This window comes from Nanorana parkeri, unplaced genomic scaffold (genome assembly GCF_000935625.1).
Source record: "Nanorana parkeri isolate BGI_ZX_2015 unplaced genomic scaffold, ASM93562v1 scaffold1138, whole genome shotgun sequence".
Taxonomy (NCBI): domain Eukaryota; kingdom Metazoa; phylum Chordata; class Amphibia; order Anura; family Dicroglossidae; genus Nanorana; species Nanorana parkeri.
The window spans coordinates 302101-329006 of NW_017307406.1; the positions used below are offsets into that span (position 1 = coordinate 302101).

Here is a 26906-nt window from a genome sequence, read left to right on the forward strand (position 1 = left end):
GGAATGCCCATAAGGCTGTTATCAGGGGACTCCTGATGCAAATCGGAGCTCGCACGAAAAGGCAGAGGGCCAGCCACCTCGCACACCTGCTTTCTCAAATTCGCACATTAGAAGCCCAAAATAAACCCCACCCCTCCCTGGTTACCTCTACTGCCTTGGGTAAACTAAGAGCAGACCTTAGAGACTGTTCCTTTTGGAGCAACATGATAACCAATTATTTCGCTATGAAGCTAACTTCTACTCTAATGGTAGCAGAACAGGGAAGCTCCTAGCGAACCGTCTCAAATCCCAACGAGGGCGGACCAAAATCCCCTACATACTCCATCCAAACACTAAGAAGAAAGTATGGCACCCACAAGAGATAGCTGATGCGTTTAGCTCCTACTATAGTGACCTCTATAACCTTAAGGATGACCAAACAACTCCCCAACCCTCAGATGCAACCATTCTTAACTTCCTGAATAAGATATGCCTGCCCACTCTAACTGATGCCCAACTTCATAACCTCAATACACCCATCACGACGCATGAAATACAAAATGCTATTAAATCCTTGCCTACCAATAAAGCGCCCGGGCCAGATGGCTTCACTAGCGAGTACTACCAAACCTTTGACCATATCCTCCTACCTTACCTAACGCAGTTGTGCGAAAAGGCCTCCACCTCTGCTTTTTTTCCCCCCTGAAATGTTGACTGCTACTATCGTGACAATACCAAAACCGGGAAAAACTCCTGATTGCCCCCAAAACTTTTCGCCCCATTTCACTCTTGAATACGGACTTAAACCTATTTGCAAAGATATTAGCGAATAGAATAAACACAGTTCTCCCCCCAATCGGGCTTTGTCAAGGGAAGGGGCGCCTGATGCCACACGTCGCGTCCTCAATATAATACATCATGCCCGTAGCTCCAGGGCACCCTCTCTGCTTCTGCACTGGGGCTATATGCAACATGTCCTTTATAAGTTTGGCTTCTTGGGCTGGATACTATCTGCCATTATGGCACTATACTCGGCACCCTCTGCTCAAGTGTTTACATCGAACGCAGTATCTAAACCCTTCACTATAACCAATGGCACTAGGCAGGGGTGCCCTCTCTCCCCATTGATCTTTAACCTAACCACAGAACCCCTAGCAGAGACCATTAGATCCAATGCTCAGATCTCAGGCTTCCAATTCAACCAACAACCACACAAGATCAGTCTATTTGCGGATGATATTCTACTACTCCTTTCCAATCCAGAAACTTCCCTGGCTGCGGTATCCACAGTATTAGAATCCTTTAGCGCAGTGTCGTACTACAAAACCAATAACTCGAAATCTCAAATTCTAGACCTGGGTCTTCCGACTACCAGTAGGATGATTTTACAGTCTCAATTCCCATATCAGTGGAACCCCACAGGCCTCTCATAGCTAGGCAGTACGCTTACAAACTCCATCTCCATGATATTCAACCACAATTATATACCCTTCCTAGCCCACCTGCAAACCCTATTAAACAACCTCCACAGAGACACCTTGTCTTGGTCAGCAAGATTAGCCACCTTTAAAATGATTGAGCTTCCTCAACTCCTTTATCTCTATAGAACTTTGCCGATCCCCATTCCAAACAGCTACTTTAAGTCCCTGCAAAGTATTATCAGTAAGTTTATTTGGCAAGGGACAAAACCAAGATGCTCCTTATCAATTCTGCGGAAACACAGACGAGTAGGAGGGATGGGATATCCAGACTTGAAAGACTATTATCTAGCCACGCTGTTAGACCAACTTAAAGTATGGTTAAACCCGCAATATTCTAAACCTTGGTGCGAAGTAGAAGCCTAATTTCTACCTCGGGGTAATACCTCTATTTACCTACTATGCAACCTTATACCGACGACTACAATGGACCGAATATCACCCATGACTGAAGCAACCTTGGTGGCGTGGCGCCTTCTTCGCACCAAATCAGAACATGATGAAACGTTTCGTAGTGTCACCATTCCTATAGGAGGCCCTAGAAATATTAATCCCAGAAACTAGACTAAAAGCATGGGTTCAAAAAGTTATTACTTCCCTTCATGATTTATATACAGGTACTAAGCTGAAAACTTTTCCCGCACTCCAAACGGAATTTCACTTGCCAGTTGGAGATGCATATTTATATTGCCAAATCTCACATTCTCTCCGTAATTTTACTTTTGATTCATGTGAAATCCCTATCCCCGCATGGAATTACTTTTTCACACGGCAATCTGGCCCCAAGGGCATATCCCTATTTTATAACATACTCCACAAAAAATTGAGATTCACAAAATTTCGGTCTCTCCAGCAGTGTGAAGACGAATTTACAAGCACCTTTTCACCGCAGCAATGGATGAGTGCTTTTGCCTCTACCCATAAGGCGACCAAATGTGTCGACCTTTGGGCGCTTGCCCATAAAATCACCCTTCACTGGTATTTCACCCCAGCAAAACTGAATAGAATATACCCCACTTCTACATCAACGGCGTTGGAGGAATTGCGGTTAAATAGGTAACCGATACCATATACTTTGGAAGTGTAAAAGCCTTACGAGCTTCTGGAAACAGGTATTCAACAGAATTTCATTGGTATCAGGTATTTTGACACCTCCAGAACCTGCATTAGGCCTACTGTCGGTGGGAATAGAAAACTTCCCCCCTTACTATAGAGCTCTCATCTCCCACATACTACTGGCAGCCAGATTGACAATTGTGCGTCACTGGAAAAGCATAAATTCTCCAAATATTTCAGAAACAATATCCATTATTACATAAGTAAGATAGAGGAGAGGATTGCCGCAGAGCACACCACTAAGACAGAGGAAAAGAGCCCTGGAAAGCACACAAGAGAAGAGAGCTAAAAACATACAAGAAAGCAGTGAGAAGTGAAGTCCACAAAAAAAGGTAGAAAGCAACGTGAAGACATAGGGGTGTAACAAACACACACAAAAGTCGAGTGGTGAGGTGAGAGCACAAAAAAAGGAAAATGGGGAAAAAGGGAAGAAAGGGAGAGTTGAGCGCGCACAAAGACATGAATGAGACATGTAAGAGCACACAGAAAGGAAGAATGGAGAAAGCTAAAAGTACACAGAACTGTAGGAAATGGAGAGATAAGATCCCAAAAAAGGCAGAATGGGGTTGTGAAAGCACATAAAATGGAAGCACAGGCAAGTGAGAGCACAAAAACGGCAAAATAGAGAGGTAAAAGCATACAAAAAGGCAGGATGGAGAAATGCGAGAAAGAGGTGAGAGCGGTCAAAAAGGCAGAACGAAGAGAGGTGAGAGTGCTCAAAAAGGCTGAACGGAGAAAAGGTGAGAGCGGATAAAAAGGCAGACCGAAGAAAGGTGAGAGTGCACAAGAAGGCAGGATGTAGAGCGGTGAAAGCGGACAAAAAGGTAGAACGGGGGTGACAAAAAGACAGAACGGAGAGGTGAGAGGGGACAAAAAGGCAGAACGGAGAGAGGGGACAAAAAGGCAGAACGGAGAGAGGGGACAAAAAGGCAGGATGCAGAAAGGAGAGAGGTGAGAGCGCACAAAAAGGCCAGATATAGAGCGGTGAGAGCGCACAAAAAGGAAAAATGGAGAGAGGTGACAAAAAGGCAGAACGGAGAGAGGCGAGAGCACACAAAAAGGCAGAACGGAGAGAAGGGACAAAAAGGCAGGATGCAGAAAGGAGAGAGCGCCCAAAAAGGAAGGATGTAGAGAGGTGTGAGCGCACAAAAAGGCAGAACAAAGAGAGGTGAGATTGCACAAAAAGGCATAACGGAGGGAGGTGAGATTGCACAAAAAGGCATAACGGAGGGAGGTGAGATTGCACAAAAAGGCAGGCTGGAGAAAAGTAGGAGCACACAAAAACATTAAAGAAGAACTCCAGGCAAAAGTGTTCTTAACCCTTGTAGTATAGCTACCCCCGCAGTGCAAAGGTTAAGTGCTTTGTTTTTGTCTGTGTTAAAAAAAAAAGTTATACTCAGCTGAACCGCCGAGCCAGCTCCCCACTTCTCTGGCTACTAAAGCCTGTCTCCTCCTCCGCTGCATCATTGGAATGTTCCTTAACTTTCTCACGTCTATACACAGTGTATAGAACATGATGGATTACGGGACCCTAGACCGCTGCAGCGGAGGGGGACAGAGGCTTCAGGGACTGGCCAGCTCAGAGGATCAATGTCCCATTGCAAGGGTTAAGAGAAATTCTACCTAGAGTTCTGATTTAACCCCTTCACGATCTCAAGGGACTCCCGCCAGGACTCTGTTCAGATTTGTAAAGCCGGTGGCTGTATACCCATACACTATATAACACACACACTCGTAGTACCATCTCCATAAAGCTCAGCAGCATGTTTAAATCCCTCTCCCGCTCATACAGTGTAACAGGAGGTCACGTGGAACAAGTTGAACTTGGTCACATGACAGTGACGTCATCTCCTCTTGTGGAGCACGTCGGTCTATGGATTCTAGCTAACTTTATCGCATGTTTAGCATTCTATTCAGTCCAATGTGTCAGCGGGTACGTGGAAGGGGTTAACGTCGCCATGAGGTTTCGCTGCAAGATCGTAGATGTCAGCTGCCTGAACCACTTCACCCGTCTGTATCAAATGCTTGGACTCATTGTGATTGGTTTATTGTAGTCTAGTGTTAGTTCTCGCTGTAGACTGATCATTATGGAGAGCTTTGCGTCCTTCGTTATAGATACGTTCACTTCTGTTAGAATTTACTTCTCGTGCTTATTTATTTTAATGACAGGTTAATGTATGGCTGTGTTTTTATACAGGTTGACCATAAACCATGCAATCTGATTAGAAGATCTCCTTTAGATTTACCAAAGCTGTGTAACATGAGCACAAACTTAAACAATCCATTCCATTTGTATCAGATTGGGCAGGCCATTGCACTACATAGTTGATGGTAGATCTCAAGCAGATTGTACAATCAGACTGTATAATGTATGGCTAGCCCTACAGCTGAACTAGTAATAGAGTGTTGTACAAGGATGTCCTTTGTTGCTAGGATGCAGATGTTGTGAGCCGCTTAGAGTCCTAGCAACAAGTATTGCTAGGCATCAAGGAGCCATCTGCATCCTAGCAACAAAGAATGCTAGGCAGCTCAAATCATCTGCATCCTAGCAACAAAAGATGCATGGTGGTTCAAATTGTCTGCATCCTAGCAACAAAGAATGCTAGGCGGCTAAAATCATCTGCATCCTAGCAACAAAGGATGCTCGGCGGCTCAAATCGTCTGCATCCTAGCAACAAAGAATGCTAGGCGGCAAGGGGCCATCTGCATCTAGCAATAGTGGACACTTGAGCAATTGGTACTTCGCATCGTCTGTTGATAGAATACTGGTGGCTTGCACCACCTAGTGTCTAAGCAACCAATAGGGCATCTTTGCGATCCACGCAGGTTCCTGTGTACTAGTCTTCCTATTTTCATACGGCTATGTGCATGAGCCCTTATACTGGAACATATTTGGATGAAATCGGGGAACATAGCTAAAGCTTGTGTAAAAACAGTTGCAGTCTGTTCTATCTTTTCATGCTTTCCTTTTATTGTTTCTTTTACAGGGGTTTTGAACACAATCACAAAGCTGACTAAGTCATGCACCTTACGACTTACACCCAGCAACCTTTACTTTATTCTCACCGATAAAGTGGCTAATGGAGGTGTCAGCATGTGGTGTGAGCTTTGCCAGGTAATCCGCAACATTTTTCCACTGAAGGAAACTGCTATTTATTTAGACATTTACCCACTGCCTCCATTAAAGCAACCTGTAGCTGTAAAAAAAATAAAATATATATTTATATTATTTTACTCAACTCTGAGGCCTGGTTCAATTATGTTGTGTGTCCTCTTAAAGGAGAACTATGGGGTCAGTGTTTTTCCCCATAGTTCTCCTTAAGGTAACGGGAGGACACAAACTAACGTCTTCCCGTTACCCTAAGCTCAGTATACCGCGAGCTACAGCTCGCGGTATACTGAGACGCCGGAGCGGATCCCGACTTAGATGACGAACTACTTCTGGCAGTGGGTTGATTGTAAATGCTGCAGAGAGCAGCTCCATATATTGACGCCGTATGCAGCATACTCCTGTAAATCCAGGGTGGGGGACGGAGCCTTGACACCCTGAGTTCAAAGAAAGAGGGTTAAACTGGATCTAAACCCAAGCAATGAATTTCTGCTATGCTCCCTTTTGGTCATTTAAATCTAAAATGAAAAGTGTTTTTGTTATATCTGTTCATAAAGTACAAAATAAATACTTGTTGATTCTGCCCGAAATCTGAGTTGATAACTTCCTTTGCTCTCTGCGTTGGCTTCACTGTTATCGGCAGGGCTCGAAAATCCACTCGTCTGCTCGTCTGTGACGAGCAGACAGTGGAGCCCGACGAGCAGCTTCCAGGCCGGCCGTTGTAATTACACGGCCGGCCGGGAGCTTTACAGTCAAGCGATCAAGCGTCTATAGAGACGCTCGATCACTGTTACATTGTACTACAGAATACCTGTCTTCATGTTATGGAAAAGGGAAGAGAAGGAGGTGTTCTATAGTCTTGTCCTTGGGTGATAACACTGCTCTACAGATACAGCATGGTGAGTGAATGTTGTCACCCTTCGACAGGAAGTGCATTCCTAGCAGAATTACAAAGTGATAAAGTCTGGGGGGGGAATGGAACCAGTGCAGCTACCACATTTAAGGATTGTTAAGCTGCAATATATTACATTTTAGTTCTTGGGTTTAAATACGCTTTAAATGATGCAGGGCTCACAAAAATGTGTACTTAATGATGCTGGGCATCATTTAACCCACAAGAAGAGCTGGAGAAGTGAGTGATGTGGGAAAAGTAATAGAAATTGCTGGAATATAGCAGCTGAAGTTGTATATTTATTTTTACATGCTGCAGAGGGACAAACTTTTACTGAAATTGCCAGAACTGGAATTGGACTATGAATAAAAAATATTCCAGCCAAGCAAGGTCCTGGTAGCAGCCAGGGATCCCTTGCACAATCTGCAGACACTGTCACTATAGACTGCATGTTCTCCCTCTGCCAGAACATTGTGCTGCATGCTTCTAGCACACAGCCTTCAACACTCCTGGAAGTTTTTGGAGGCGATTAAAACATAAGTACAGATTTCAGATAAGCAGGGGAGTGAAAGTTAAGAATTAGTTACCCTTATTATTTGTGAGCGCTTTTACCTGCTATGTCTAAATTGATGTGCAGGGGGTGGTGATAGGGTCTCTTTAAAGTCCAACTCTAGCCATACGGGAGAATTTATCAAAGCAATTGCGACTGTTTTAGCCTCTTAGATAATTTTTTTTTTTTGTGTGTGCAAATCTGTCTTTCAACGTGTACCCTGTTTTGACCAGAGCTTGGACTACTTTTTCAACCATGTTTTTTGCACGCGTTTTGCACCTGTTTTGACTGGAGCTTGCATTACTTTTTCAGTTGGATGTTTTTTGCGCCTGTTTTCATCTGCACTTGTTCTGGGCTGTCTGAAACTGGAGCATCACCTAAGAAAACACAACTTAAGAAGTCCCCATGACCAGTTCTTCAAAATGCGACAGTTAAAGGAGAACTATAAGGTGAGTGATTTTCACTCAACCTCATAGTTAGAGCCGACATGTGTCAATGAAACTCACATGTCGGCTCAATAGATCGGGAAGTGAGCGAACGGATACCGTCGCTAGCCCACTTCTCGATCATGTCCCTGCAGAGAGCTGTGACTGTCACTCACGGCTCCCTGCAGTTATTCCTCCCCTCTCTGATCCTCCAGCGCTGACTGGCGAAACGGGAGGGGGCGGGTACAGCTGGCTCTGCCTCTAGATAGGCAGAGCCAGCTGTTACTCACACAGCTGGGTGCATCTCGACAGTAATGTCGGGATCCATCCCGGCTGCGGCGGTCTCAGTATACTGCAAACTAGCTCGCCATATACTGAGCTTTGGGTCATGGGAGGACGCTAGTATATGTCCTCCCGTGACCCTTAGGAGAACTATGGGGAAAGACACTTACCCTATAGTTCTCCTTTAAGCTTTTTGCCTGGAGTTACAAGTCTTCTTTCCTGCAGTCTATTAAACCTCATTTATCAACAACAATATACTAGCCTAATAAATCTGGTACAAATATATTCCGTGCAAGTTCAAACACTCGCAATTGCTGTGATAAATTCCCCCACAGTATTTCTGTTTTCTAGTTTTAGATAAAGTGGAAAAAAGTTAGAAAGTGTACATGGTTTTCACCTTGGCTAGCCATATTTGGCTTGAATTTTGTCCGCTTGTCGCTGACGGACAAAATTGGAGCCATGGTTGGCCCTGTCAGCAAAATGGTGCCTGTATCCAATCTGATGTGGGGGCTGCTTGTCTATTGGATTTAGGTGATTCTCTCGTTCAGCCCTGCAGCAGATATTAACAAGTCCCTGTCCCTGCTATATAGAGCTTCGCTTCTGAAGTTCTTAGTGTTACTTTGTTTATTTTTCTGCAGCTTTTCATTTAGCCCCTATTTCTGGCTATAAATACAACTGGCTTAGGCCTCAATCACACAGACATACGCATTCGTACTGCATGCACGCCTGTGCAGAGACCTGTTCCAGGTAGAGACAGTGCTGCGTGCAGCTACCTGTACAGTAAAACTCTTTGATAGGATGTGGTTAAATGACGACCTGAACGTGCGCATATGTACAGTTATAATGCATGCCCTTGGACACAGACTTTTTTTGCAAAAAGATAGAAATGACTTTCTTTTCGTTATGCTTTGCATATCTATAGTCAAAAAAGTAACAAAACTTTAAAAATTCACTTTTTCCTACTTTGAACAGTGTTAGTTTTAAGAGGAAAAAAAATGTTACTTTTCGATAAAAAATATAAATTTTGTTGTTTTAACATGGCACTAAAATGTTGAATCCAGCATTGCAAAATTATTTAAAAAGAAAGTGAAGGTTTTTTTTCCCCAGTGTTGCGCTTTTTTTAATGCAACAATAAAAACAATGGATGAACAAAATTAATAAAGCTGGAAAAGTTTAAATGTTAATGGTTAGAAAATTAGAAATAAACCCCCAAAAATCTACGGGAAAATAATAGCAAAGTGGAAAAAGAGGTGCCAACTTTGAAACCACAGAGCAGGTACGCAGGAAGAGGGAAGGAGGTCAAATGCAGAGACCCTACTCAAACAACTTCACTAGATCTTTTGTGAACTTCTTTACTGTAATAGAAATGAAGCAAAAACCCTTTATTGTCAAAATGTTTGCAGAAGCTTGTCAGGCACTGGTTAAGAATTAATGTATTTTCCTTTCAGGCAAATTTCTTTGATGAATATCAAATGGAAGGTGTGTCTGCGGAGCAAAATGAGATTTATTTGGAGATGGTGCCTGAAAATTTTTCTCGAGCTTTAAAAACAGCGCAGAATGCCAAAGCTGTAAAAATCAAGCTGACAAATAAGCATTGCCCTTGTCTTACAGTGGCAGTAGAGCTGGTAAGCAAACACACTGTGGTGAACGTAGGTTATGACTGTATACTGACTTACCGTTCCTTGTTCTCTTTTGGAGGCAACTACCTTGGTAGAGAGGGCTTTGTTTTCTAATATCAGAGCTGTCTACCCCCTTGATAAGTGGAGATTTTATGACTGGTGGGGTAATAATCAAGAAGCAGCAGGAGAGGAGGAGGAAACGCTTATATACAAAACAAAATCTTGCCAAAGCAGGGAGATCTTTGCACTGCAGGTACTAAGGTACTGATTCCCCTCCTTCAAGCCCTCAGGAGAATAGTAAGCTTCACATCCGCAAATGTCTCTCCAAATCGTGTCAGACTAGCAGTCAAAGGCAGTAGTGCTATTGATGGTCTCACACAGCAGATATACAACTATTGGTCTACAGAAGAGACGTGTCTAAGCAGTCATATGTCAGGAAGTGCACTGTTGTTTTCAGAACCAATTTAAGGCAAAAAGGGTATATTTATCACTGTAATAAAAAAAAAAAGTTCAAGCACCGAGAAAAATTTACTGAAAAGTGTAGAATAGTACAGCATAGTTACATAAAATGTATCTTATTTGTGTATCACTCAGCTGTAGATCCTCAAATTATCTCAGAATTCATGCTGACGCTGTCCTTCCTTCTGGAGGGTGGCTACTCTTGTTCCCCATAGTCCCTGTGTGTGTTAGCCACTGCTCCAAGCTCACTCCTGTAATAGACTACTAATTGTTACTGAAATTCTAAACTAAACGTGAGATTGTAGTCCATCACAAGAGCAAGCTTGGAGTGGTGGCTACTTTACAACACATGACATTGATGTAACATAAAGATCTTCAACTCTAGTAATTATGTAATTTATTAATGTAAAGTATTACGTGTAGCCTCTTCCACCAAGTGGAGTAGCTACTTACATTTAGTGTTGCTAGTACTGTAATCAGTCCGGCTGATTTGTAGTCTGGTATCACTTGGTCATTTCTAGGTGTTCTGCTATTGATTGCACCTACTTGTAGTGGGGTGTGACCCTGCCACAGAGTGGAGCAGCTAATAGTAGAACATTAGGAGTGTCTATGCCTCACCAGCCAATCACAAGGAGTTTCATGGCCAGTGGTGCATGCTGGGGATGTGCATAAATACTCAGGAATTGCTATGTGCTCGGGCAGTCTGCCCCCGGGCCTAGCCTGTGGGTGGGATGTACAAGTTTGGAGAAGGTGACTAGGCCTCAAGCCTGGCGGGGGCCCCCGGTGGACCCAGGTGGGGTCTGGAACTAGCTGAGAAGGAGAACCAAAGGAGCCCTAAGACTGCTGGAGGTACCAGGAAGGCCAGGGTGACATGGACCTCAGGAACAAATCTGGTGTCTCTCAAAGGGAAGATCTCATGCTTATCTTCTATTCAGCTGTTGCCCAACTAGACAGTGTCATCCTCTGCACAACTAAAGTATTTCTGCACTGTGGAAGCTGGAAGGGATTGGTACGTCTGGAATCAACTTTTGCCTTGGATGTCTGTAGCCCTATACCCTCTCTCCCAGTTTGACTGTTTTTTAATAAAGCATCTAAAAAGTCCTTAAAGTGACTGGCGCCTAATTTACTGTTGACATCCTGCAACCCGGCTAAGGATCCACCCCTGAGAGTGAAATGTCAGCCTGTCCCTGCCTTTGGGGGTCCACAACAGGCCTCTGGGGGTCAGGGGGGCGCTACATGCTCTATATTGCCAAAAGTATCGGGACACTCCTCCAATCATTGGATTGAGGTGTTCCAATCACCTCCATGGTCACAGGTGTATAAAATCGAGCACCTAGGCATGCAGCCTGCTTCTACAAACATTTGTGAAAGAATAGGTCGCTCTCAGGAGCTCATTGAATTTAAGCGTGGTACCGTTGCCACCTTGCTACTAAATATTCCACTGTCAACTGTTAGTGGTGTTATAACAAAGTGGAAGCAACTGGGAACAGTAACTCAGCCACGAAGTGGTAGGCCGCGTAAAATGACAGATCGGGGTCAGCGCATGCTGAAGCGCAAAGTGCGCAGAAGTCGCCAACTGCAGTCAATAGCTACAGACCTCCAAACTTCGTGTGGCCTTCAGATTGGCACAACAACAATGCATAGAGAGCTTCATGGAATGGGTTTCCATGGCCGAGCAGCTGCATCCAAGCCTTACATCACCAAGTGCAATGCAAAGCGTCGGATGCAGTGGTGTAAAGCACGCCACCACTGGACTCTAGAGAAGTAGAGACGTGTTCTAGAGTGATGAATCACGCTTCTCTGTCTGGCAATCTGAGGGACGTGTCTGGCGATTGCCAGGAGAACGGTACTTGCCTGGCTGCATTGTGCTAAGTGTAAAGTTTGGTGGAGGGGGGATTATGGTGTGGGGTTGTTTTTCAGGGGTTGGGCTTGGTTCCAGTGAAGGGAACTCTTAAGGCATCAGCATACCAAGACATTTTGGACAATCTCATGCTCCCAACTCTGTGGGAACAGTTTGGGGATGGCCCCTTCCTGTTCCAACATGACTGCGCACATTCATGTGACAAGCCTGCCTTTCATCCCACTATTTTTAGGTGGCTTAGGCATAAATAATGAGCTGCCTATAGGCCTAAATAACAAGGTTCCCCCTTTAAAGTGACACTAAACTCCGGAGAATATTAAGGTACTTGAATGTATTTTTCAGATCTAACTCCTGAGTTTAGTGTCACTTTATCTATCAAGGCACACTTTTGATATGTGCATTACTGCTTAGTCTTATGCTATTGTATTTATAGATTTCTAAGCTGTAACAAGCAGTACTTCCACACATTTAGGTGTCTGTCTATACAGGATTTGCACAGCAAATGTTTGGACGTTCGTTCATTTGTGTTTTACAGCATTTGGTTGTCATAGGATTAACTATACGTGTAATGCAGCAGCAGATGGGCGAAACTTTGAATACTTGCATTTAAATGTGTGATTGAATGTTGTTTGGAATGTATTAAGTGGTCTGCTGATAGGTGAATCTTGTAATTGGAAATTCTCTTTTATATTGTATGCTGATGGGCGAATTCTCTTTGAAAAAGTTATATAATTTATGGTAAATCCTCTATTAAAAATGATAGCCAAATGTTGTAACATACAGACAAATGAATGTCTAGCGAGCTCTTCACAAATAGGCCACTAAATAAGTGTCTTTTTCTGTTTCATGTCTTAAAATGCATGCATGTTTTTTGTATACCCCGTTGTAAACTGCTTTGAGAATCAATGGTTCTGTGTAAACAATAAAATACTACTAATACAATTATTATATACCCTTTTTTACATAATATTTTATATTTTGTTGCCACTCTTTTTAAATAACAGGAAATTACATGTGTGTCGTCAATTGGTGGACACATGAGGTCTTTAATTTTTGGGTTAAACTACAGGAGGATTGGAAACAGGCAAACAAAGTGTAGGTTTGTCAAGAATAAAGATTTTTGATTGTTCTTCTTTTTACCAGCTCTGCTGTTAAGACTAACTTGTTTTGGATAGCACTTCATTTTTCTTTAATCATTACTCTATATCACTGCTAGAGCTAGTCTCAAGGATTGCAGCTTGTTAATGTAGCCACCAACAGCCTGGCTTTTTGTGTGCTAGGTCTGAACCCGCTGGACTGGATGTTGCTGGGCTAGCCTTGAAGTGACCTTCAGGCACTGGGTGTCAGGTAAGGTGCTTTCCCTTCTGGGAACAAGTTAGCCGGAGCATTTTTGGTCCATAGATTCTGGCATTGCCTCAGCTCTTGCCCTGTGAAGACTCACTGTGTGAGTAGATTGATGTTGTCGAGCAGTGAAAGCTACATCGTTTGCATAGATTGCAGAGTGACTTTAAATTCTCCACACCCTCTCCACTTTGCTTTTCACTGCAGAAGGGGCTCATGCTGTGGGACTGTGCTCTAACATTGTACACAGGGTAGAGTTCTCTGCCCTCTTTCCTGACATACGGCATCTAAGAAGCCTCTCCCTGCTGCTGCCCCTGCTTGCAGAGGAGCCACGTGGAACTCAGATCTCCAGGTTGTTCTTGCTGCCTGCCTACAGTGACCTTGGTCACATCCAGCTATCTGACTCTTACTTAAAACCAACTGTTTTGGTTTTCTGAGTACTTGAACTATTGCCTTGTATCTTGAGCTTAAGTTGCCTTTCTACTGCATGGTCACAATTGTATCTAAACAGTCCTGCTGCAACCAAAGACTCCATCTCACACTTCACTAACAGTTCCGGGGATGTTTGTTCATGCCTTCTGAAGGTGCTGGAGCATGCAACCTGGATTCCTGTTACCTCTGCTCATAGAGTCTAATTTGTCATTGGTCTCCCCACAATCTACGTGGAGTGGTACCAGGTCCTCTACCTTTTCGGCTGGGGTTCCTACCACAGTCACATACAACCTTGTGGCCCAATTCTACCACTATCTAGCACAGAGACTTATGCACGCTCTCCCCATGGCTTCCCCTGCAGATTCAATGGCTGATCTTCTCATGGCCCTAGTGGCTTCTAAACCAGCAGTCACTATATCTGATTCTGAGTCTATTTAATCTGTAGCTGATAAAATAAGACACTGTTTCAACTTTTACTAATGTGGTGCAAACAACTTTGAAACTGGAGGATTAGACTGCTGTCTCAATTTTTCTATGAGATCCCCTGAAACTGCAAAAACCTTCCCATTGCACCCACTTTGAGGTATTGCTCTATTGGATTAGACACAGCTCTGCATTACACCCCCCTCCCAATCCCACACACTTACTAGACTTGTGCTTGTTTGGAAAGGATTTTGTTACTGTGGTCTCCTCCCGCTGTGGATCTGCAAGTGATCCACCTTAAAATACTTTGAGGGTAGAGGAGTGCCTACCTGCCTTCCCTTTACCCTATTCTGGCTGTAACTTGGGGGCCAAATGTAAAAAAATAAATAATAACTTTTTTTCCCCTCAATCTCTAGTGGTATCCAGATCGCTAGCGCCACTCCCCATGTATGGATGCCTCCATCAGTTGCCGACTGCTGTGAAGAAACCTGAACGTGCACGATCATGGCCATGCCCGCACCTAGCTGTGTGTGTCCATAAATAACACACAGCGTGCGGCTGGCCACGCCCCCACCCTTGCAGTTACAGCTTATCTGACAGCAAAAGGAGCCTATGGCTCCTCTGCCCTCTACCCGTAACCAGGAAGTTCAGGGAAGCCCAAGTATCTTTTGTGAATAACCCTGCTAGTCTGCATCCTGGAATTTCAGGAGATGTGGTTCTTTCTATATCATTTGATCATCCCCTTGGCAGGTCACCTGGCCTGGCCCCAGTTGGACAGTGCCATGGCGCTGGGGTGCCTCAACCAGGTGGAACAGGGGATCTCTCTGCGACAAGAGATCCTGACCTGGAAAGAACTTAATTTTCTTGTCCTGTTTGCTACTCTCATCTCAGGTGTGGACATGTTGTAGGCCCTCATCCCCAAATGATTACATCTATACATGGGGGAGCGATTCGTAAATCTGAGTGGGTTCTAGGTAGGGATGCACCGATATATAGACCGCCGAAACATATCGGCCGAAAATGGCACTTTTGGCATAATGCCGAAAGTGCCATTTTTCTGCCGATACATCGGCGCATCCCTGGTTTCTTTTCTCCCCGCTGAGCGCTGCTCTGTATCCCAGCGGGGAGGAGAGAAACTGTGATAGCAGGCCGAGCGCTGCAGGAGGAGAGCTCTGTGAAAGGCCGGCGTCTCCTCCCACACCGCTCAGCCTCCTATCACAGTCCGGCAGAGCGGTGTGTGGGCGGAGACATTCCGCGCTGTCGCAGGGTGGCTCTGGAGCTGCAGGCAGCCCCCAGCCTTTTTCTATTAATGTTGGGGCTGTTAGGAATTGTAATGCTGTGTTTCCCCACTCCCCAGTTGGACATTTTTGAGACACATCCCAAAAGACGTCCTGTGTCTCTCAATGTACAAGAGAGGAAAATGCTTGTACTCTTTGCTTGGGACACTGGTCCCACCCCTCCTGGTTTTTTTTTTTCTTGGTTTTTTTTATCATGCTTTTAGTACTTCTGTCTACAAAACTATAGCATGCTGAAAGTGGGGGGGTTTCCTGGGCTGGCCTACTGTTTTTGTTTTGTTTTTTGTTTCCAGTGTCCAATCCTGTAGACAGCAATATTTTTTTTAATTTTTCCTTAAAAGGAAAAATAAAACAGACGGAACAAATGGCAAACCCATAGTGGCAACATCAGAAGGAATAACACAGATGGTACTCAGATGAAACAATAGAACAGACCAAAAATGACATTTCTTTAAATATTATATACACCTAATAAATAAGCAAAGTTTATTTGAGTATTAGTATATTTTCTACGTAATTCTTTATTAACAAAAGTTCAGACTGGTCTTTTTTTGTTGTTTTTGTAGCCTTCTTTATCTAGCAGCAGTCGTATTGTTACGCATGACATTCCTGTGAGCGTTATTCCCAGAAGGCTGTGGAATGACTTTAAAGAACCTACTGTACCAGACTTTGATGTGAGTACCTTTTAGGTTTTCTTACTGCTACTTTGATGAGAAAGCATAAAATGTTAATGATCTACTGTGAATTGCTATGTTTACTTTTTGAAACTTGAAAAATATTTTTAATCACAGTGTTACTAGTCTGTGTGAACAAATGGTAAAAAGCAAATGTATTGAATGATGATTTGATGCTGGAACGTCTTTGTATACACTAACAATACTGTAATGTAGATTGGATTCCTGTAGAAAATAATACAGATATGTATAAGTTATAAAAACTAAAAAGTATAGCAGTGTACATTCTATTCGCAGATTAACTTTTCCCACTCCATTTGTTCGCTAAATCTACGTTGGCTTTCCTGTTCTCTTAGTTGTCTACTCTTTTGGTTATTCTTTACAGCTGTCTGATCTCAACAGTATGCTACTTCTGTAGTAGAAACAGATTTGCCTTGTGTGTTATGCTCTAGCCTGTGCATCAGGAAACTTAAATGCATTATGTAGTTCTATGAAAATAGTTAAATAATTTGGCTCTTGAACTGTATTTTTCTCTATGTATGGAGTTTATCACTGACCAAACCATATGTATTATAGGTTTATAAATATCGAAGGTCTCCTGTAAGGTCTTACTATATTGTATGTTATCTACATTCATATTTGAGAAATTACTACGCCAAACAATGTAAATTGTTTGAAAACTTTGAAACACTTAAAATTGTAGAGTAAAAAGAGTGTTTAGAAGCTGTGTTTCTTCTGTTGAAAAAATAATGAAGGCTATTGAACATAGAAACTGAAATAAATGAGTTATATGTGATATGGTAAAGCGATAGTTATATTATATTGCACAAAATTAATCCCAATGGACAGTTTTTACAAGCTCCAGCCATGTGGCTGTTTTCTCAATAATACAAAATCACCTGCACTCAATAAAGCGTATAGCCCTTGGATGAAAGATTGGTGCTTGAAGTGACAACATGGATGGCGCTGTGTCAGATGCAGTCTATAATAGAAGTCACCAGCACTCGATGATGTGTGCAACAAGTAAAGCAAGAAGTAAAGCCACGCAGGGTCCCTTCTGGGCGACATAGTGAGGTCACTATGTCGCCCAGAATGAGGGACCCTGCGTGGCCCCGAAACGTTGGCTGTATGAAGCATGTAACGATTTAATAAAAAGTGCTTTACTTCTTGCACACATCATCGAGTGCTGGTGACATCTATTATGTTTTGTTTTCTCAGGCACACTGGGGGTCCAAGAGAACTATCCAGGCATATTTGACCCTACTTGTTCTGCAGCCATTTTTCAAGTTTATTTATAGAGCTATGAAAAACCATCTGGCATATAATACAGAAGAAGTTATTTAAAGTAACTTCCACTCTACCCTCCTTTGCCATGTTTACATACATTTTACAGTTTATTATCTCTGAATGTAATAATAAATCTTGATAAATCTGACCCATTACCATTGTTAATTGTGTTTCTCTAGGTATATAATGCAAACCAACACCTCTTCTTCCTTTTTTGTTGTTTTTGTTTTGGCTAGAGTGGGTAAAGATTAGAATGTCTATCAATTTTAAATGTCTGTGTTATACACAAAAAAGAGGGGACACTGACAGCAATATAAAGTGGACAGAGAGTTTAACCTTTTATTATCTATACTAAACAAAACAAATAACAGTGTTTTACAATCCCAATTCCAAAAAAGTTGATACATTGTGTAAAACAGAATGCAATGATTGGCAAATCTCATAAACCCATATTTTATTCACAATAGAAAATATATCAAATGTTTAAACTGAGAAAATGTACCTTTTTTAAGAACAAAAATACGGTAATTTTGAAATTGATGGCAGCAACACGTCAAGTTTGAACAGGGCAACAAAAAGCTGACAAAGTAAGTGTTACTTAAAGAGCATCTTAGAGAGTCAGTGTCTCGTAAATAAAGATGGGCAGAGGTTCACCAATCTGTAAAAAGCTGCACCCAAAAATTGTCGAACAATTTCAGAATAATGTTCTTCAACATAAAATTGCAGAGACTTTAAATATATAATCTACAATATGTAATATCAATAAAAGATTCAGAGAATCTAGCGAAATCTCTGTCCACAAGGGATAAGGCTGAAACGCAAAATTGGATGCCCATGATCTATGGGCCCTCAGATGGCACTGCATTAAAAGCAGGCATGAATCTGTGATGGACATCATTTGCATGGGCTCAGGAATACTTCCAACATCACTGTCTGTAAACACAGTTCTTCAAAGAAGCAGCCATATCTGAACATGATCCAGACATAGTACCGTCTTTTAAAATGGTCTGTTGCAAAGTGGAAAACTGTTCTGTGGTCAGACGTATCAAATTTTGACAATCTTTTTGGCAACCATGGGCACTGCGTCTTCCGGATTAAAGAGGAGAGGGATCTTCCGGCTTTTTATCAGCACTCCGTTCAAAAGCTTACATCTCTGATGGTCTGCATTGGTGCATGTGGAATGGGCAGCTTGTACATCTGGAAATGCACCATCAATGATGAAATATCTATCGAGGTTTTAGAGCAGCATATGCTCCCATTCAGATAACGTCTGTTTCAGTGAAGGCCTTGCATATTGCAGCAGGATAATGATAAACCACATACTGCATCTATAACTCCAGCATGGCTTCATAGTAGAAGAGTCCGGGTGTTTAACTGGCCTGTCTGCAGTCCAGACCTTTCACCAATTGACAGTATTTGCGCATCTTGAAACGAAAAATACAACAAAGACCCAGGACTGTTGAGCAGTTAAAATCCTATATCAGGCAAGAATGGGCCAACATTCCTCTAAAAGCTCTAGCAACTGGTCTCCTCAGTTTACAGAGTGTTGTTAAAAGAAGAGGGGATGCTACACCGTGGTAAATATGGCCCTGTCCCAACTTTTTTGAGCTGTGTTGCTCCCATCAATTTCAAATCACCTTATTTTTCCTTAAAATTGAACAATTTCTCAGTTTAAACATTTGATGTTTTTTTTTTATTTTCTATTGGGAATAAAATATGGGTTTCTGAGATTTGCAAATCATTGCATTCTGTTTTTATGTAGATTTTACACAGCGTCCCAACTTTTTATGAATTGGGGTTGTAGATAAAGTTGGACTTTATTATTTTTGTATAAAACCTTCACTTATTGTATTGACCGAAGTTCATATTTTGGTTTTCATTTATTTTAGGTAAGCATATATTTGCCAGCAATTAAAACAATGAAGAGTGTTGTTGAGAGAATGAAGAATTTAAGCAATTTCATAGTAAGTTCTGCTCACTTGGTGATTATTTAGAGTTTTAGGAATGGAATTGAAATACAAACTTACATTTCTAGTTGAGTTGAAATAAGACACACATCTATCAAAGTTGACAGAAAGGCAAAAAACTAGGGCAGCAGCTAACGATTATTTTCATAATCGATTAGTTGGCCGATTATTAAGTTCGGTTAATCGGATAATAAAAATAAAAAAATGCTCCAGTGATTGACGACTAGTTTGTGTTAAGATTGTAGTCCATCACGGGAGCAAGCTTGGCGCGGTGGAAGTAAAAAAAAAAGTGTGGTGTGCAATATAGTACATTATACAGCGGCGCAGTGCAGAATACCAGCAGCTATAGAGGAATGTAGCAATAGTACATTATACTATAATGTACTATTAAAAAACAACAACTTATAAACCTCTGTCCAATTTGTTCACACATAGAATAGAATATTCTAGAGTAGAGTAGAATATTCTGGATTTCTAAAAGCATTTGGAATACTCCCCGGATTAACGTTCTACAATACAATTTCTTACAAATACTAATAACTCTGTTATATTTTGTGCATCTAAAAATACATCTGGACTTATATTAAAGGAGAATTCTGACATAAAGCAAAATAAACATACTCATTACCTTTTATACTAGTAATAGCATTGCAGACTTCCAGAGGGACTGCCCAGCTTGATTCTTCTTAGGTGGTGGACAAGCATTGCAACCCTCTCTCTGCTTTTTTTCAAGCCCACAAGCCTCGGTGTAGCCACGCCTTCACCTTGGTTTGGGACAAGAGCATGCACGCTGTCACGTGGGAGGCGGAGGCTCAGTCCAGAAGCAGCATTTGGAGAAAAGGCGGGGACAGACAATGGAGACGGGGTGGCAGGGACAAGAGGTGGAGACAGCAGCGTGTGGAGGGAAGGTGAGGAACAAGACGGAGGCAAGGATAGGGCTGCAGGGATAGAGCTGCTATACCTGCGCGTATATTCATGAACGCACAGCGGCTCATAAAATGCGCTGTCAATCACAGGGAGGAGAGCAGAGTGGGGCTTAGCCCTGCCCAGTGTCTAATATGTTAAATAACAGGCTTGTGCTGGACTATTGATTACAGGAGTACATTGCAATATGCACTCCTGTATCGTTGGCAATCTAAAACTGCAAAAAATGTTGGACCCCATAGTTAGAGCCAGTTCCTGTGGAAGAACTATTTCCATATGTTGTGGAAGAACTATTTCCATATGTTGAGGTTATGTGTGTAAATATATTGGGACACTGGCTTTCCAGTTCACAAAACTAAGGAAGCAGATAAGTATTCAGAAATTATGTGGAAATGTCAAATGCTGAAAATATTGAGAAATACATTCAGTTGAATGTGACTAACTCCTTCTAGTTTTAGTTGTGTTATTAGGCAGTATAATTAATCACAGAACAAAACTGACTGATTACATTAGCCTGTTCACACATTTAAAAGTTATTTCATTTTATCTAATAAAATGTGGGAAGATGGAGCAGTGACATAATTAGGGAATTATCCACCTTTTATCAAGCTTGTGTGTTTCTACCATACAGTATGTGCAGCTGGATCTCTCTGGGATGTCCATCTTTTCCCATTATTTGCACCTATGTTTAAGCTCCATTGAATTTTCAGTCTGAATCAGCTTAATACATTTCCTGGTTCATCAAAACAAAATATGTTGAAAGTCTGCAGGCCAAACTGCTGCAAGAACAGGCATTATTTTAAAGCTCACCGAACGCTTAGCATCGCTTCATGCTAAAGTGAAAATGGACAGCACACTGTGTAGTACACGTTTAAAAATTGTGCAGGGTTTGCATTGGGGGGTGTCTAAATTGATCCTATATGTAAAATTTGGCAGGCTGTGTGCTTATCAACCACCCCCATTCATGTCAATTGAAGCGCACCTTAAACGCACCTATAACATTTATGATGTGATTGCAATATTCTGCCCTAAAAAACACTCAAAATATATGCCCCAAAAAAAACCATTGATTTCTATGGCCTCTGTTTACATCTGAGCGTTTTGTCACAATAAGCAAAATGTCTGTCGCTGGAAAAATACATGGGCTTGTTTTGGCATATTACAGCTTGACTAAATATAAAAAGCTTAAAAACGCACGTTTGCTGTGTTTTTGCGTGTGCTTCGTGCATCATTGCCCATTACCATCAATGAGCTAGAATCTGCTCACAGAAACGCGCAACTTGATTTATGCGCATAAACCTGATGCCGCCATGGTGTGAACCCAGGCTTAGTGCTGCTTGTCTTGTGGGAGTCAGTAGGTTTTATTTAGTAAATAAGCAATGTTTACTGTGCAAAGTCAATTTTATTTATTAGCTTAGTGAATGGGTTGACTTTTTTTTTTTTTTCTGCATCTGATTGGGCATTTTTGCAAAGTACATTTTTATTTGTTGACTCATCATTTAGTAAGATAAGTGAAAATTCACTTTGGAAAGTAAACATACACCATTTCCTTAGTGAACCAACCCCAATATCTCTTTAAGGCATTTGCCCGTATTTAGCCAAGCTTATGTGATCACTATTGTTTGTCATACCTATAATATATAACAGTACTTGTTATAGCATGTTATAATATTTGTTATATTTATATTTTCCAAAGGTTATTGAGGCAAATAGAAATGGAGAAATTAACTTAAAAATAGAGACTGACTTAGTATCGGTTTCAACTCACTTCAAAGATCTGGGAAATCCTCCTTGGGGTAAGTGATTTAATATTAATCAAAATGGTCTGTTTCAGACAATGCAGACTGTTCCTTTTTTGGGGAGATGGGAAAGTGCTATAAAATATTCATTCAAAATTCATTAAAGGTTAATTCGACAAAGAGCTCTATGTGCTCCGTGATTAGGTGAAGAAAATGTAAAAAGTAAATTATCCTTCTTACTCCATTGCCTCGGTCCACAGATTTGACCCTTGTGCAGTGAATACATATTTCTAATGTGAAAATTAGCGGATTTGAGTTAGTGGACAAACTATGTGCAGGCAGTTTATTCTAGTGACAGAAGGGGATCAGAGAGGCAGATTTATTGTGCCTGCAGCACTACAAGGAGATAAAGGTTCATTTTGCATATTCTTTAGGTGATCCAAATCTTCTCCGAGCCCCTAGATTTAAAACATCTGGTTTCATTTTTATTTTTTTAAATAGTGCTTATATTGACAATTTGCATTGCATTGACAATTTGCATAGAGCAAGCCCTATTTTTTGCGTTTGCAGTGGAACGTTTGCCACACATCCGATCGCACTGCAGGCGGGGGGGTGTGGAAGCGGTGCCATTGAATTCAGTGCACGCCACGCCCCCTCCCGCCCCAGAAGGCGGGGAGAAGTTTCTTAGCGCATTCGGTGTGAACAAGGCCTGAGTCATTAATTAGTTTGCTTCTGCAAAGCACATCAAATTACTGTTTAAAGTGAATCTGTGGCTAAAGTTTAACAATTTACAGTGCAGTTTAAAAGGCACCAGAGAGACTTGGACAGACTCTTCTCCCAAAGTGAGGGAAATACCCCCTTAGACAGCTGTCACCCTTATATGTGGTAGATTGTTTTCTGTTACCCAGTATTTATGTACAGCAACAAATCATATTTTAGATTTTGCCTCACCAGGACAAATAAAAACAGTAAATCAGAGTCACAGAGCACAATTAAAATGTGACATGGGCTCCAACCCCTAACACCAGTATATCCTAAAAAAAAAAAAGTTTTGGCTTTAGCCACACTTTGAAGGAAACCTTGGAGCTAACTTTTCATTCTGCAAATGTTTGTTGCTTGAATATCATGCTAATCTTGGTTTATTTGGGTTAACAGCTGCCCCTATATTTCTGTTAAGAAAATGTTACTTTAACCTGACCTTTGATGGTGCAAAGAGCTAAACCTTCTACCTCAGAATGCTCAGAAAGAAAACTTGTGGAAAACTTTAACCTGACTTGGAGGCACAAATGGAACATTTTGATGCAAGATAAGAAGGTTTCCTTAGCTGTGCATAACTGGGGTAAGAAGAGGTCTAAACAGAGAAGGGGTCACCCGAGTGTGAACGCTATCACTACTTTGGGATTTTGACCAAACAGAGAACATTTGGAAAATGATGCGAGCATGTGTTGAAGAGGAAACCCCTTGATGGAATGTTTGGGTTTAATAGGCCTCATGCCAGACACCATGTTAAAGGAAGGAACATGGTATCCTTTAATGTTAAAGTGGAATGTGCTTCCCAGATTTGAAAGGAAGCAGTGTGCTTCTGTTTAGGGGAGTGCAATTCAGAATGCATGAATGTCCTCCACTAGTAAAGGAAGGGAATTAGCATGTGAAAATGAATATTGTAAAGGAACCCTGACAGAATCAGAAATATGAAGCACCCCTACTGCAAAAAGGGCCTCAGCTGTTGCCGACGTCACAGACGGAAGTGACTGAATAATAAAAAGTGCGGCAGCTGCGTATAATATAAAGTGAAAAGTGGGTCCTGAGTTTGTGGAAGAGAGAGAACGAACTGCTAAAACCTGAACTAGTTGGGTGACTAGAGAGACTACCAGGATTTCAGTATCTAACCTGAATCTACCAGCTGTTGCTGATGGTAGAAAAATCTTCAAAATAGAGAAAACACATCCACACTGCTTAGGATACACAACAAAACTGTGCAGGTGAGGGGGGTTATAAATGCTAGGGGGCTGTCCTTCAGTTTCTATGTGCCTATAGTGAATTTCTCCTGTAGGCAGCAGTATAACCCTTGAAAGCTTAGTAGCCATATAGCTGTGTCCCTTAATGGTCTCACATAAAATTACAGAGTAAAGGAGGGTTTAAACCACTGTCAGGTTTTATTTTGCCATCTGTGTCTTATCAGGGAGACTTACTGTTCTGCAAACTCAACAAAAAGTGAGGCAAGCGGCAATAAAAACAAGACCGAAATTCTAACCCCTAACCACTCTATCGAGAGCTAAATGAAATGCTTTGCTTCTGTTATAGTTCAAGTATAGCCAACCCATAGCAGGTGTGCAGAAAATGTATCTTATAAGAGAACGGTTAGGACGTCTGTGAGTTTTCACTGCTCTCCCTTTTGGAAGATTTACCCTCACTTCCTAATCTGAAGACTGTGATGAAGGCGGCAAGGACACAGACAGACAAATACTCCTGCCTTAAGAAAAAAAAAATAATAAGGAAAGGCTAGGACCTTGATTTTGTTTTGTTTTTTGCAGTCTTTATTTTCATTAAAGATTTTTACTCACTTCCTGTCCAGATGAGCACAATGATTTAAGGAGACCTTGGACAGTTTGACTGATTCTACCCGTTTACTCACTCTACGCAAAACTATATTTAACCACTTGATCTCTCTAGAGCGCGCGAGCGGGAAACGGCCGAAATTTAAACAGGCAGCGATGCCTGTTACCATAAAAGCGATCCGCCGGCTGTAGAGCCGGCGGATCGCGTGTATGGGGTGCCGATCAGTTTCCCTCCCCCCCCCCCCCCCCCAAAAAAAATATTTTGCTATCACATAGAGGGGTTTTTATTAGCCCCGTATGTGATAGCAATAAAGTTTAGTAAAAAGGAAAAAAGAATTTTAATTTCCCCCCCCAAAAAAATGTAAAGTTACACATAAAAAAGAATAAAAAAACAAAAAAAATTTTAAGTCCCCACCCATACATACACGCATGCAAACATGCGTCGGGGGCCCATACGTGCAAAAAGGACGATTGCGCCCATTACGCCGCACATGTTACATATCGCCGCGAACGTCGCAGTGAGAGCAATAAGTCTAGGGCCATCAATCACTGATAACACTAAACTGATGACCGGTAAAAGCTTTTAAAGTTGTAGCCTATGGCCAATTTTGGGTATGGTATTTTTCTGCGATTTCGCGGGTGCGCGCGATTTTAAAGCTTGACATGTTTGGTGTCTATATATCCGACGTGACCCTGACTTTTATATTTTACCAAAAAACTGGGTAATAATAAATTTTTCCTAACATAATGTAAAAAAAAAACTTTTTTTTTCAAAAATTTTTTACATTTTTCCTAATTATAGTAAAAAATAAAGACCCCCAGTGGTGATTAAATACCACCAAAATAAGGCTCTATCTGTCCCTAAAAAATGTATAAAATTCATTTCAGTACAGCGTTGCATGACGGAATAAACTTCAGTCAAAGTACTGCAGCGCTGAATACTGAAAAATGGCCTGGCCAGGAAGGGTGTCTAAACACCTGGTCTTGAAGTGGTTAAAAAAAAATTCAAACGCGTTTTTGGCTGAAGTTAAACTATAAAGGTCTGGGGTTTATCTATTAAATTCAGCAAAGCTGTAAAATATATGGAAATCAATAAATTGCTCCAGTATAAAGTGATTCCTTTATAATTCAACAATAAAAAGATCAAATAGCTTTGCAGGTACCAAATCGCTATTTCTGTTTCTTTCTATTGCAGTCTCAGATGATGTTTCACAGACTAGCACTCAGGAAAAAGACCCAGAGTTCATGTCAGAAGCCAGAGTGGACATTCGAAAATTACTGCAGTTTCTTGCAGGGCAGCAAGTAAATCCTAACAAAGCCATATGTAGTAAGTAATGCTTTAAAAATGTATATAGTCGCGCCACCCCCTCCCAGACCCCCCACCCACCACCCCCGTGATTCTCGTGTTGTTTTCCATTGTTCGTCATCTCTTTATGACCACATCATTTTTAAATGAGGTAGCACAAAATGCAGTGTTTGAAAAACGCTATAACTTACAGCAGCCAATTGTATATGACCTGTATCCGCATTTGACCGTAATACACTGAGATCAGATTGTTTCTGTGGGCTACAGTACTTTTGACTTAAGCACTGTACTTTGAACTGTCTTATTAAATAAGCCTGCATGTATGCACTTTCATACTTCTGACTTATTGTATGCATGCATTAGAAAATCTAAGAAGCTTTGTCCTGCATGAGGAGACCTAGCACTCGTGTTGAAACTGCTAGTTGCTTTGAAATACGTGAACACCGAAAGAGTGATCCTTTATATTTAGTCATATGTAATACCTGCCGTAATAGGCATTGATATTCGTATTATGGTATCATAGTCAGTGATGTCAGCAGAGAACACCAGGTAGTCATCAACTCAATTCTCTGCATCATGACAATGGTTTCCCGGCCAGGAATTCTCTAGTTTTCATATCCTAGTTTGGTTTTGGTCAGAAGAGACCTTGGGGTCTATTCACGAAGCTGCCGAGGGCAGCCGAGTGAATGACCGATCTGAAGTGAAGTGAGCCGAACACTGTTCGGCTATTCACTTCAGGCTGGTACTGCTAATTTCAGCCGTACATCGGCTGAAATCAGCCGTACATCGGCTAGAATAGCCCGTACAGCAGGCTCTCGGTTCGAATTAACCGATGGACTCCCGTAACCGAAGCTAGCCGAAGCGAAGGCTAGATCCTTCGGCAGCTTCGTGAATAGACCCCCTTGTGATTAAATCTTTTTTGTAAATCAAGACATAACCTCACACCTTTTTAAGTATGTGATATTGGTATCATAGATTGATTCATTCTGTTACATTGAAAATACCAGATAGCTTTTCTCTCTTGCTTTTGTTTTTTGCAGATATTGTTCATAAACGAATGGTCCACTTCATTCTACTTCACGATGATGTCTCCCTGCAGTATTTTATCCCAGCTCTTGCATAAATAACCATCTCACTTAAAACTGGCAGAAATGATTTTTTTTCATGAAGAACTACAAGAATAATATTGA

The 26906-nt window shown here is 41.7% G+C and overlaps 1 protein-coding gene across 2 annotated transcripts; it reads left to right on the forward strand.

Annotated features, from left to right (window-relative positions):
* The first annotated feature begins 4472 nt into the window (after positions 1-4472).
* On the forward strand, positions 4473-26906 carry HUS1 (HUS1 checkpoint clamp component). Of its 2 annotated transcripts, none has more exons than XM_018568110.1 (8): positions 4473-4583; positions 5561-5688; positions 9280-9456; positions 15828-15935; positions 19112-19186; positions 21810-21909; positions 25606-25737; positions 26757-26906. In XM_018568110.1, the coding sequence occupies exons 1-8, from the start codon at positions 4532-4534 to the stop codon at positions 26837-26839; spliced, it is 855 nt and encodes a 284-aa protein (XP_018423612.1). In that variant the 5' UTR covers positions 4473-4531; the 3' UTR covers positions 26840-26906. The 2 variants fall into 2 exon arrangements, with proteins under 2 accessions (XP_018423612.1, XP_018423613.1); XM_018568111.1 differs by having other exon boundaries at positions 25612-25737.

Coding starts and splice junctions, on each gene's coding strand:
- HUS1 (XM_018568110.1), top strand. CDS start 4,532: ATGAGGTTTCGCTGCAAGATCGTAGATGTCAGCTGCCTGAACCACTTC. Junction 15,936..19,111: donor CTACTGTACCAGACTTTGAT/GTGAGTACCTTT, acceptor CATTTATTTTAG/GTAAGCATATATTTGCCAGC. Junction 25,738..26,756: donor TCCTAACAAAGCCATATGTA/GTAAGTAATGCT, acceptor TGTTTTTTGCAG/ATATTGTTCATAAACGAATG.